At 42.6% G+C, this 12,157-nt stretch overlaps 1 protein-coding gene across 1 annotated transcript; it reads left to right on the forward strand.

The window, feature by feature from the left end:
* The first annotated feature begins 7,704 nt into the window (after positions 1–7,704).
* On the forward strand, positions 7,705–10,320 carry LOC131957452 (uncharacterized). Its single transcript, XM_059322275.1, has 2 exons — positions 7,705–8,131; positions 8,997–10,320. Exon 2 carries the CDS (start codon positions 9,455–9,457, stop codon positions 10,310–10,312), a length of 858 nt encoding a protein of 285 aa, XP_059178258.1. The 5' UTR covers positions 7,705–8,131; positions 8,997–9,454; the 3' UTR covers positions 10,313–10,320.
* The last annotated feature ends 1,837 nt before the right edge of the window (positions 10,321–12,157 follow it).

Here is a 12,157-nt window from a genome sequence, read left to right on the forward strand (position 1 = left end):
TTATGTCAGGCAATTAAAGAAATACTGACAGTTAAAGAGGTGTTTTTATGTCAGGCAATTAAAGAAATACTGACAGTTAAAGAGGTGTTTTTATATCAGGCAATTAAAGAAATACTGACAGTTAAAGAGGTGTTTTTATGTCAGGCAATTAAAGAAATACTGACAGTTAAAGAGGTGTTTTTATATCAGGCAATTAAAGAAATACTGACAGTTAAAGAGGTGTTTTTATATCAGGCAATTAAAGAAATACTGACAGTTAAAGAGGTGTTTTTATATCAGGCAATTAAAGAAATACTGAAAGTTAAAGAGGTGTTTTTATGTCAGGCAATTAAAGAAATACTGACAGTTAAAGAGGTGTTTTTATATCAGGCAATTAAAGAAATACTGACAGTTAAAGAGGTGTTTTTATGTCAGGCAATTAAAGAAATACTGACAGTTAAAGAGGTGTTTTTATATCAGGCAATTAAAGAAATACTGACAGTTAAAGAGGTGTTTTTATATCAGGCAATTAAAGAAATACTGACAGTTAAAGAGGTGTTTTTATATCAGGCAATTAAAGAAATACTGACAGTTAAAGAGGTGTTTTTATATCAGGCAATTAAAGAAATACTGACAGTTAAAGAGGTGTTTTTATATCAGGCAATTAAAGAAATACTGACAGTTAAAGAGGTGTTTTTATATCAGGCAATTAAAGAAATACTGACAGTTAAAGAGGTGTTTTTATATCAGGCAATTAAAGAAATACTGACAGTTAAAGAGGTGCTTTTATATCAGGCAATTAAAGAAATACTGACAGTTAAAGAGGTGTTTTTATATCAGGCAATTAAAGAAATACTGACAGTTAAAGAGGTTTTTTTATATCAGGCAATTAAAGAAATACTGACAGTTAAAGAGGTGTTTTTATATCAGGCAATTAAAGAAATACTGACAGTTTAAGAGGTGCTTTTATATCAGGCAATTAAAGAAATACTGACAGTTAAAGAGGTGTTTTTATATCAGGCAATTAAAGAAATACTGACAGTTAAAGAGGTGTTTTTATATCAGGCAATTAAAGAAATACTGACAGTCAAAGAGGTGCTTTTATATCAGGCAATCAAAGAAATACTGACAGTTAAAGAGGTGTTTTTATATCAGGCAATTAAAGAAATACTGACAGTTAAAGAGGTGTTTTTATATCAGGCAATTAAAGAAATACTGACAGTTAAAGAGGTGTTTTTATATCAGGCAATTAAAGAAATACTGACAGTTAAAGAGGTGTTTTTATATCAGGCAATTAAAGAAATACTGACAGTTAAAGAGGTGTTTTTATGTCAGGCAATTAAAGAAATACTGACAGTTAAAGAGGTGTTTTTATATCAGGCAATTAAAGAAATACTGACAGTTAAAGAGGTGTTTTTATGTCAGGCAATTAAAGAAATACTGACAGTTAAAGAGGTGTTTTTATATCAGGCAATTAAAGAAATACTGACAGTTAAAGAGGTGTTTTTATATCAGGCAATTAAAGAAATACTGACAGTTAAAGAGGTGTTTTTATATCAGGCAATTAAAGAAATACTGACAGTTAAAGAGGTGTTTTTATATCAGGCAATTAAAGAAATACTGACAGTTAAAGAGGTGTTTTTATATCAGGCAATTAAAGAAATACTGACAGTTAAAGAGGTGTTTTTATATCAGGCAATTAAAGAAATACTGACAGTTAAAGAGGTGTTTTTATATCAGGCAATTAAAGAAATACTGACAGTTAAAGAGGTGTTTTTATATCAGGCAAACTGTCAATAAAGTTGTAATCAAACTAGATCTGGTAGAACCTAGCTGCAGCAATAATTTAACTATCTACCAGACACATACTTATTTGGTGCACCGTCAAAATGACCCAGTCGAATAGCCCCGTCAAAAGGGCCCCGACTTATTGGCTCTCGTCAAATGGGCTCCCGTCATATTGACTCGCGACAAATAGGCTTCCGACATAAAGACGCTCGACATATTTGCTTCCGACAAAATTACTCCCGACATATTGGCTCCAGACAAATGAATCGTATGACCACTATTGGAATAAAAGTAACCATTTTGTCCTACCTCCACTACCACTATAACCACTTTTAAATACCCTAATGAAATTGTTTTTCATAAACCAACATCAATTCACAAACAAATCGAGCCCTTAACAGCTAAATTCCACTGAATTCTGAACTTGTGTAACACATATGGTTACCAGCCAGGGGAGGGAAAAAAATGAAGTTTTAATTCATTGAGTTGCGGCCCCTGTGGGGCCGTGGCCCTGTTGACGTAGATGTTTTTTTCATGCTCTTGTGAGCGATGTTACCTGTGTCCCATGTCATGTGAAACTACCCACAGTCCCATGTCACATGACATGGGACTGGGTAGTTTCATGCCTAGCCGTGTCAGTCACACGCAAGGCTGCTGTCTGTGGACACGGTGACCAAGATGTAGACCTAATGAAGGTAGAGTAGTTATATAAATTACGAGCCAACCCGCAGCGTATCATACGCCGCTATTTAGTTGTTTTATCTTCTACTTTTCAGTAATTCAAAATTTGTGAATTCGACAGTACCAATGCTGCCACTGAAAATATTTGCTTTAAAACACTAACCCCCCCCCCCCCTTTCCCCTAACCCCGACCCTACACCCCCCCCCCCCCCGTGAAAGCAGCCTCCTCTTCAGTATTTCTTAGTTACCTCCTGTAAGTTTAAAATCGAACTAAATTATCTGCCCCTTATAGAAACCCGGCTCTACGGCTCTACGATTTGTAAACATTTAGCTTTGTCAACATTCAGCGTGACCACAGCTCACCAGACAATGTGGGGGTGGGGTGGGGGTGGTAGTGATAGTGATAGTGAGAGAAAAAGGGGGGACTGCAAGGAGGCGCTTGCAGCTTGTTTTCTAACGGCTCCCAGAAGAGAATTATATATATAGATGTTTGTTAAAATACTTATTTGTGTATTCCTGCTAGTGCTGCATGTGCACACTAGTTAGGGTGAGTATTAATATAAGTATTTATTTGTAGTACTACTTATTGGTACTTGTTGGCAGTGTTCCCTCTAAGCTGCGCGGCTGCGCGGCCGCGCAGTACTTTCAAATATGCCGCGCAGACATTTTCTGATGCCGCGCACAGATTATCAGAACGTCGGGCAAGCCTAATTCACTAGAAAAATTGTGGCCAGTGACTTGAATGAAGCGACATTTTTAGTACCTGTTTTGTTAAACAAACAGTCTTTGTGTTTTGGGGCATAAACCACAGGTATCATTGACTTGGGGGAGGGGGTGACCTCGGTTGTCCTACCACAGATCCAGTTAATGACAACTCTAAACTGAGAGGGGCGGGTTCCGATGTGATGTCTGGGTGGCACTCCCTCTGCTTGATTTAATGGTTTATCCCAAAAACTGGCCGTAGCTGACACATAATACCTGAAAGGGATTACGGCTTGTAGCTGACCATGCAAGGTTTTATTTTCTATTGCCACCGCCCTCCCCCATCTCCCAACCCCACCCACCTCCTTGATACTTTGACGATTTACCCAAGTCAGATGCAAATTCTACGATTCTAACGGTGGATGTATTTTTCCTCTGTTTGGTTTAAAGATTTATATACTGTATATCCAATTCTTGGGATTATTACGTGCACCTGGATCGAACTGTTTCAGTATTCACAGACTGGTTTAATAAATAAGGAATAAAAGTTTACTACTCTGTGCTATTTGAACACGTTAAAAAGAAAAATGCGTGTAACAAGCGGTAAAACAATACAGCAAAAAAAAAAGCGAGAGATTCGTTTAAACTGGAATGGCTCAAAGTTAAAGTGAGAACCGAAACGCCATATTCTAAGAATGTTTCAGTTGAATTAGGAAGCATCTGAAGTGTAACTTCTGTGCTGCTAGTACTTGAAACTAACACTGAGCGAGAAGAACGAATTGAACAAAATGAGCGCCAGCGTTCAAACGAGGATCAAGTTCGAATCCAAATGGATAATGTTCTTCTCGCCATTAGGATACAAGCCTCGATGCTGTCGGTACAACTGATTCATAACCACATGGTGAAGTATGTTTCTATACCAGACAGTTGGCGAAGTAAGAATTACGCCTTTGAGTTTGTTGAAGCAATCAACGAGGTGGTTGTAAAGAACACACTGACAGAACTTCGAGTAGCATCGTTCCACAAGCTTATAGTTGATGAAAGTACTGACATAACAGTATATAAAATGCTAATCCTTTATTTTAAATTTCGTTCAGTGAATTCTTTATTCTACAAAACCGTTTTTGGTGGAATAATTCAGCTTACCGCATGTGATGCCTCAGCTCTGGAGGCAGCCATAACACAGTACTACACTGAACATCAACTTGAAATGAACCGCATGGTAATGATAACATCAGACGGGGCATCGGTTATGTTAGGCCGTAGGAAGGGTGTGAGGGTGGGGGTTTTAAGAAGGCGGTAACGAATGTATCCAACAACACACAGTTCAAGTTCAACTAAAATTGTTCTTTATTAAAATGATATATATGTTCAAGTTTCTACCTAACTAATCTACACTGTACTATTTACTTCTACTACTGACTGTTCATACCACATGCTACCTACTACTACGACCAATCCTAACACTAACTGTTCTCTACATTCTACAATCTCACACCTTCTACCTCGCTAGCTAATCATGATCTCTTAACTGTCTACATTCCTCGGCCGTCTCTGCCGCTACCTAACAACCCTCTGCCTATTGCTCTACCGCCCCACGCCTCAGTGGTCAGCTGACCATACCACGTGACCGGTCAGTCTCTGAATTTTCATTGGTCTACCTCTGACTAACACGCTAAAGCCTATTTCTGCTATCTACCTGGCTTCGACGCAACATTGCGTCATCACATATCTCCCTCCCTTTCTGTAGCTGACAAATTATATTTTTCAGCGTCTGCTACTAATCTAATACATCAACAACTATCTGTCTTACTACTCTATTCTATCCCTAACATCAATCATATAAATCAAATACAAAATGGGACAGCACAGTTTACAAAAACATAAAATCTTGTGTCTGTGTTCCTGAAAAAAAAATGTCATTGCTCATTGTTCTAGTTTTTGTGTAAGTATCCTGACGTCTGTGGTGTCTCTGCTTGATAATGTATGTCTATGTTATGGTTTGATTGAATCTAATCATGTGTAACTCAGTTCTGGTTAGGTTGTCGTGTACTGGCTTTGAGCTAATCTTAGTAGAATGTGTAACTGGTTGAACGGGCTCTGCGAGCAGTGTAAGTGTATGTGTAAGTGTTATGTAATTGCTGGCGTTCCTCTGTGGTGGGTGGGTTGTGGCGAGTTTTGATGTAAATTCCCGTGAGGCGGGTGTAGGCGTAACTTTCGTTGGTCAATGTGATGACGCAACAAACTCATCTCAACGCTGGTTGAGACGTCCACGTAGAGTGGTTATGCGATGAACTGGAGCTGTCTGATGCGGTGGCGAACAATGACGTAACGTTCCGACGCTGGGAACTTGGACGATGGGTCGTCTACCCTTTGTATGTGCCGACGTAGGTGTACGTAGCTGGCGGTCTGTTATTCAACCCCAGTGCGGGTGCGAAGCGGTGGCGATGCGTCCGCTGTCTTGACCAGGGCAATTCTCTGTTCAGCAGGGCTGTTCGCTGTCCAGGTAATTCAACGTAATCAGGGCTTCAGGTGGCGGCATTCTTTGAAGTGTCTGCTACATCTCGTCTCATTCTGAATAGCGCTGGTGGGTCTGAAATTGTATTACGAGACCATGAGCAATGGTTCTACGTGGACTTTTTATTGCCCGCGCAGACAAGTATTCAGACAGAGGTACCTTCCATTAAAAAACTCAATCCCAATTTTATACGTGCTGAACATTTGTCTGGCGGCATAAAAACCATAAAAAAATAACATTACAACATATAACCAAATAAAAAAAATCAGTACACTCTAATCTAACAACAATCCGTAAAGCCTAATAAAGTCAATAGACGTAAACACTACTAGAGCTTAGAAATAGCTTCACAAAAAGAATAGACATGTGAGTGTATATAATAATCGTGCCGTTTCAAATAACATTTGAACACGTAATCATATAGTGGAGCAGCTCTCACTATCTGACTTCTGACAAAAACTGGCTGGCTTGACTTAATGACTGACTTCAGTAACTTCACTGACTTCAATTTACGACTTATTTCCCATTCACGATTAACTTTACTTCGACGATTTCAACTACTTCCATTTGCCGACTAACTTGACCTAGACGACAGATTTCACTGACTGACTTCAATTCAACTTAAAGACTTCACTGACTGACTTAAACTTCGACGACTTAAACGTCTTCACTTTGACTTCAATGACTTTTCCTTGACTTCAACGACTTCAATATGACTTCAAATACTTCACTTTGACTTCAACAACTTCAATATGACTTCAAAGACTTCAACAACATTGACTGACTTGACTGACTTCAAATAACTTCTTTGACTTCAGTTCTGACTTATACTTCACGCCGATTTCTCGGCGACTTAATTCCTAACATTCTTGATGACCAGAGTTGTATGACCTATGTTCTAGTTGCGTGACAGCGTGTCGGCCAACACGTTTTGTGTGCCGGGGACAGGAACAATGTCAAATTGATAATCTTGTAAGCTCAGTGCCCAGCGTACCAGTCTTGCGTTTGACAGCTTCTTTGTTTTTAGTGCTTGTAGGGGCGCGTGGTCGGTCTGTAAAGTGAAGTGTGCACCGGCCAGGTATCTGGCAAACTTGTTTATGGCCCAGACTATGGCCAGACATTCTTTCTCAATGACTGCGTAGTTTTTCTCAGCTGACGACAATTTTCGGCTAATGTATTGAACTGGGTGGAGTTCATTGTTAAATTCTTGCAACAGACATGCACCTATACCGACCGAAGAGGCATCCGTGCAGAGGATAAAGGGTTGATCTGTATTTGGTAATCTGAGAATAGGTTCCGATGCGAATGCTTGTTTTACCCTGTTTAGTGCTGTTTCACATTTTTCTGTCCACAGTAGTTTCTTATTCTTTTTGTCCGTTTTTGTTAAATTCGTTAGTGGCTCTATGATGGTGGCGAAATTGGGTATAAACTTCCTATAGTAGTTACACAGACCGATCAAGCTATGGACCTCTTTAATTGATGTCGGCACGTTTATGTTCAGTATTTTATTCACTGTAGGTTGGAGTGGCTTTTGTTGACCTTGTGAAATGGAGTGACCTAAAAATTCTATCTCTTCCATTCCTATTTCTATTTTGCTAGGTTTAGCAGTTAGTCCATGCTGCTTTAATATTTCCAGCAGCGTTTCCAGTCCTCTCACATGCTCTTGCCAGGTGTTGTGGAACAGACATATGTCATCTAAGTAGGATATGAGGTCGTCTCGACCCTGTAGTATTTTTCGCATGAGTCTGTTGAAGGTAGCCGGTGCGTTCATTAGCCCGAAACTCATGTACTTCCACTGGAACAAGCCAAATGGTGTTATAAAGGCTGTTAGGTGTCTCACATCTTCTTTTATTGGTATCTGCCAATAACCCCTGGATAAGTCAAGCTTTGTAAAGTATTTAGCCTGTTTAAGTTTAGCAAATAAGTCTTCTGGATTTGGCATTGGTTCTGCGTCTGGTATTGTAATGCTGTTCAGTTGTCTGTAATCAATACACAGTCTAAGGTCGTGGGATTTTTTCTTTACTAATGTGAGCGGCTGGAGTGTATTTTTATTATTTGTAACTTAGAAGGCGAATGTATCGTTTCGTTTCATGTCGTAAATTGTTCGTATTTTTTAGTTGTGTAGTCCCGTATTATGGCGCCGCTGTCTCACTGTTTATGTCCCTGGTTATAGCTAGTTTATATATATTTCGTTTATATTGTTGTCATTGTTTATAGTAAGTGTCTTTTTATAATATTCTGTTGCATGTTTCGTCGTGTTTGGTTTGTTATCCGTGAATTAGGGACTATTTGTTTACGTGTAGCGTGTGAGGTGTGTGGAAGTCGGGTTCCGGCTTGTTCAACTCTGTCTTTTGTGTGTAAAGCTGCGGTGAAGGGAGCAGGCAGTCTCTCTGGTCATCCAGTGAAAAGAATAGCAAATTCGCACCATCCAGCCTTATTTATTTTGTGTTCGTCGTAGTCCTGGTAAGAGAGATCTAAGTTTATTTCTTTGCTATGTCTATTTATTTTGCTATGCTGTTTATTTTAGTTACTGGCCATAAGTTTTTTTGTGGTTGTCTTCTGACCGCCATTGTGGTCAGGCCAGGTGGACTCAGTTTCTGAGTTTTTATTATGTTATAGTTATTTTATTACTTTGTTGTATCTCTTGGGCTTGTGTGGAGCCAAGGATACTGCTTATTTATACTTGGCCCACAGTTATGGTTTACTCCTGGCTGTTGGGTTAAGTGGTATACGTATTCTATTGATTGTATCCCTTGGGCTGGTGTTAAGCCAGGGATAGAGGTAATTTTAGACTTGACCCGCAGCTATGGTTTACTCCTGGCTGTCGGGTTAAGTAATACGCACATTTTATTGATTGTATCCCTTGGGCTGGTGTTAAGCCAGGGATAAAGGTATTTTTAGACTTGACCCGCAGCTACGGTTTACTCCTGGCTGTTGGGTTAAGTAGTAGAGTTGTTGTTACCTGACCCACAGTCACGGTTCGTTCCGGACTGTCGGGTTTGGTTATATTTTTATCTTTATAGTGACCTTTCGCTTCCTGTGGTGATCATGTTGATCCCCAGGAGAGTGTTCGGTTCGTTCTAGTCACTGTGAAGGTACACTTGTTTTTAATAGATTTTATTTTACTTAGCCTTTTGTTAGGCTGGTAACTGTGTTGAGCTAGTAGTTTGAGCTCAGTGTCCTGGCAGTGTTCCAGTTAATTGTTAAAGTATATTCTGTGTGAACTACCTGCAGGCGGTGGAGATGTAATCCAGCCAGCCTGTGGTTAATGCTTTGTATATAACTTTTCTTTGTTAAGTAATTAATTTATTTGTTTTCCTTTTTCTAGGACGTAGTCCGAAATTGGGTGTTGTGTTTGATGTAAAAAGTTTGTTTCGTTTGGTTCTGTTTTGTGTCAGTTTATATCTATTCTTTTTTTATAACTTTTGGTTCCATGCAATAAATTTTATTAACTGTAAAAGTTTTTGTTTTATTTTAGTAGCTTATTATTTAGACTAAGGTTAGGGTTCAACCACTGTGGGTTCTACCACGGTTGCACTGACCGGACAGATTAGTTAGTTAAGCCTAGAAGGGTAGATTTTAAGGTATCCCCCCCTAGCAGGGCTTACAAATTGGTAGCACGAGTGGGGTCAGTGCTTTAGTCTAGTTAAATTTTTGTTTTTTTGCTAGGGCTAGGTGTAGCTTAGTTAAATTTTTTGTTTTGATAGGCCCTTTTTGGAACCATATGTGTTTAGTTTTTGTTTAGTGTAGGAATTGTTTGTAGTCTCAACACCCAATTAGGACGAGATGGCGGAGGCTGCATCGACCAACATAATCATCGTCCCACCCAGGGAGGTCCACATTAGGAGGTTTCATGGAGACAGCCATGCCTCTGAGGTGGATCGCTTCATTGAAGAAGTCCGGGCTGCCTGGAAGGTCAGGAAGGATCTCACGGCCGATGAGCAGAAGGACCTCCTCTGGCAGTACCTGGGCGAGGCAGTGCGGGAGGAGCTGAGTTGCAGGGGTGACGACCTGAACCGCGACCCGGAAGCCACCATCAGGCTCCTCCGGGAGGTGTATGGCGAGAAGAGGAGCGTCTCGCAGCTCATGGCTCAATTCCAAACGGTGCAACAGGGCCCACATGAGTCAGTGAGGGCCTACTCACACCGCCTACACCGGGCATTCAAGACCCTTGTTGCAAGGCAGGGCACCCTGCAGGTCCCACAGACCGACACGGAATTTCTTCGGGACCAGTTCCTTGAAAACCTGAGCCAGTCCTCGGTCCGACGTCAGCTCCAAGAACTTGTGTTCCACGACCCCAAAACCCCCTTTATGGCTCTACGAGACGCAGCCATCAGGTGGTCCGGAGATGAGGATCCAGGGGCAGAACCTGCCTATGTAGCAGCTCTACAGGCCCGCCCCAAGGAAGAACCAGCCTTGCCCAGATCCAAGCTAGAAGACAAGGTAGACAGGCTAGCAGAGCAGCTGTCAGCCCTGTTGACCCATTTGGCCCAGAACCCCCCTGCTGCCTTTCCCCAAGTGCCAGCTGGTCGAAGGGTACTCCGCCGACGTCCAGAGGCGGAAACAAGAACATGTTACAATTGCCACCAACAAGGCCACTTAGCCCGTCATTGCCGGCTTGCAAAAAACGGGGGCCCTCAGTAGATCGGAGTCCCACTGCTGGGGGGCCAGGCCCAGGCTCCACCATACACAAACTGGTTGGACACTGTCCCACTCTGACTATCTACATAGAAGGTGTACCGGTGACTGCTGTTATAGACAGTGGCTCCCAGGTTAGCACAGTCACAGAAACATTTTTCAACTGCAGCCTAAAAAACATTGTGCTAGAAACAGGCACCCATCTATCCCTGAGAGCAGCAAATGGGTTGGCCATCCCATACAATGGCTATTTTATTACTGACATTGAAGTCAACAAAGAAAAACTTTGTGACAAGGGGTTCCTGGTCATAAGAGACCCAGTAGGCGGCCCAGCTCCACCTTGCCTGCTGGGCATGAACATTCTCCAAGACCTGACCACATTGGCCCATCTGGTCAAGCCACCTGCTGCGACACCGAAGGTATGGCGAGAGGGCAAAGCCCTCAGCCCCCGCGAGAGAACTCTGGTGCCTGCCAAGAGCATATCAACCATTCGAGCGACGGGAGGAGACCCCAGAATGGTGGATGACATGCTGGTACAGCCATTGGAACAGCCATTTCACCCGGACCTGCTCGTGGTGCCAGGCCTAACTTCCTGCCGTGAGGGATTCTTCTCGGTACAGGTGGCTAACCTGTCTGAGGAGCCCGTCTACATCTCCAGTAGGACCTGTCTAGCAACAATCCACCCGTTCGAGCTGGTCCCCCCAAACCTGCAGTTCAGGGTCAACTCACTGGCTGCTGAGGTGGTCATAGACTCATCCCTGTCCAGCGAGACCCACGATTCCATGCCAGAGCCCTCGTTTTCCAGCATGATGGCAGAAACCCTAGACCCACCACAGCGGGCGGCTCTGGAGAAATTACTCCAGGGATTCACAGACGTTTTTGCTTGGACAGACGACCAGTTGGGTTTCACGGACAAAATTAAACTCAGCATCCCACTAACCAGTGACATACCAGTAGCGCTGCCCTACCGCCGGCTTCCGCCTACAGAGTTCGCTGCGGTTAAAGAACACATTGAAAGGTTGACTACCAGGGGCATTATCCAACACAGCACCAGCCCTTATGCAGCTCCAATGGTCATCGTGAAGAAAAAGAATGGCGAGATCCGGTTATGCTGCGATTACAGGAGGCTGAATGGCATAACCCGGAAGGATGCGTTCCCGCTGCCCCGAATCGATGAAACGTTGGATGCCCTGGCGGGGTCAACCTTCTTCTCCACGCTGGACTTAGCCAGTGGCTACCACCAGGTTGCCATGGCTGAAGAAGACCAAGAAAAGACTGCCTTCGTTACTCCCTTTGGTCTGTACCAGTGGACCAGAATGCCATTTGGCCTATGTGGCGCCGTCCAGACTTTTTCCAGATTAATGCAGGGGGTAATGAGTGAGCACATCATGAGAATCATGCTGGCCTATCTGGATGACATCCTGATATATGCCCCAGACTTCACCTCACACCTGGCCAACCTGCGCACAATACTCGCACGACTGAGAGATATCGGTCTCAAACTTAACCCTGAGAAATGTGTGTTTGGGGCGGAGAGCGTGCACTACCTGGGACATGTGGTGTCCAAGGATGGTGTGAAGACTGACCCAGGGAAAATTACAGCCATCAGCGAGTGGCAGCCCCCAAAGACCCTAAAAGAACTCCGTTCTTTCTTGGGCCTTGCCAGCTACTACCGAAGATTTGTTAAAGGTTTTGCCAACATAGCACAGCCCCTTCACCAAGTGGTCACCAATACTCATGAACAATTCGGCAAGCGAAACAAACGGCAGGACATAACCAACCTGTGGGGCCCAGAACAACAGTCAGCCTTTAACCGGCTTAAGACGGCCTTGACCACCACGCCTGTTCTGG

Source organism: Physella acuta, unplaced genomic scaffold (assembly GCF_028476545.2).
Source record: "Physella acuta isolate Inbredline_101_S28 unplaced genomic scaffold, ASM2847654v3 ptg001245l, whole genome shotgun sequence".
NCBI lineage: Eukaryota > Metazoa > Mollusca > Gastropoda > Physidae > Physella > Physella acuta.

Bases quoted from the DNA above. Each gene is read 5' to 3' on its own strand.
- LOC131957452 (XM_059322275.1), top strand. From the start codon at position 9,455: ATGGCGGAGGCTGCATCGACCAACATAATCATCGTCCCACCCAGGGAG.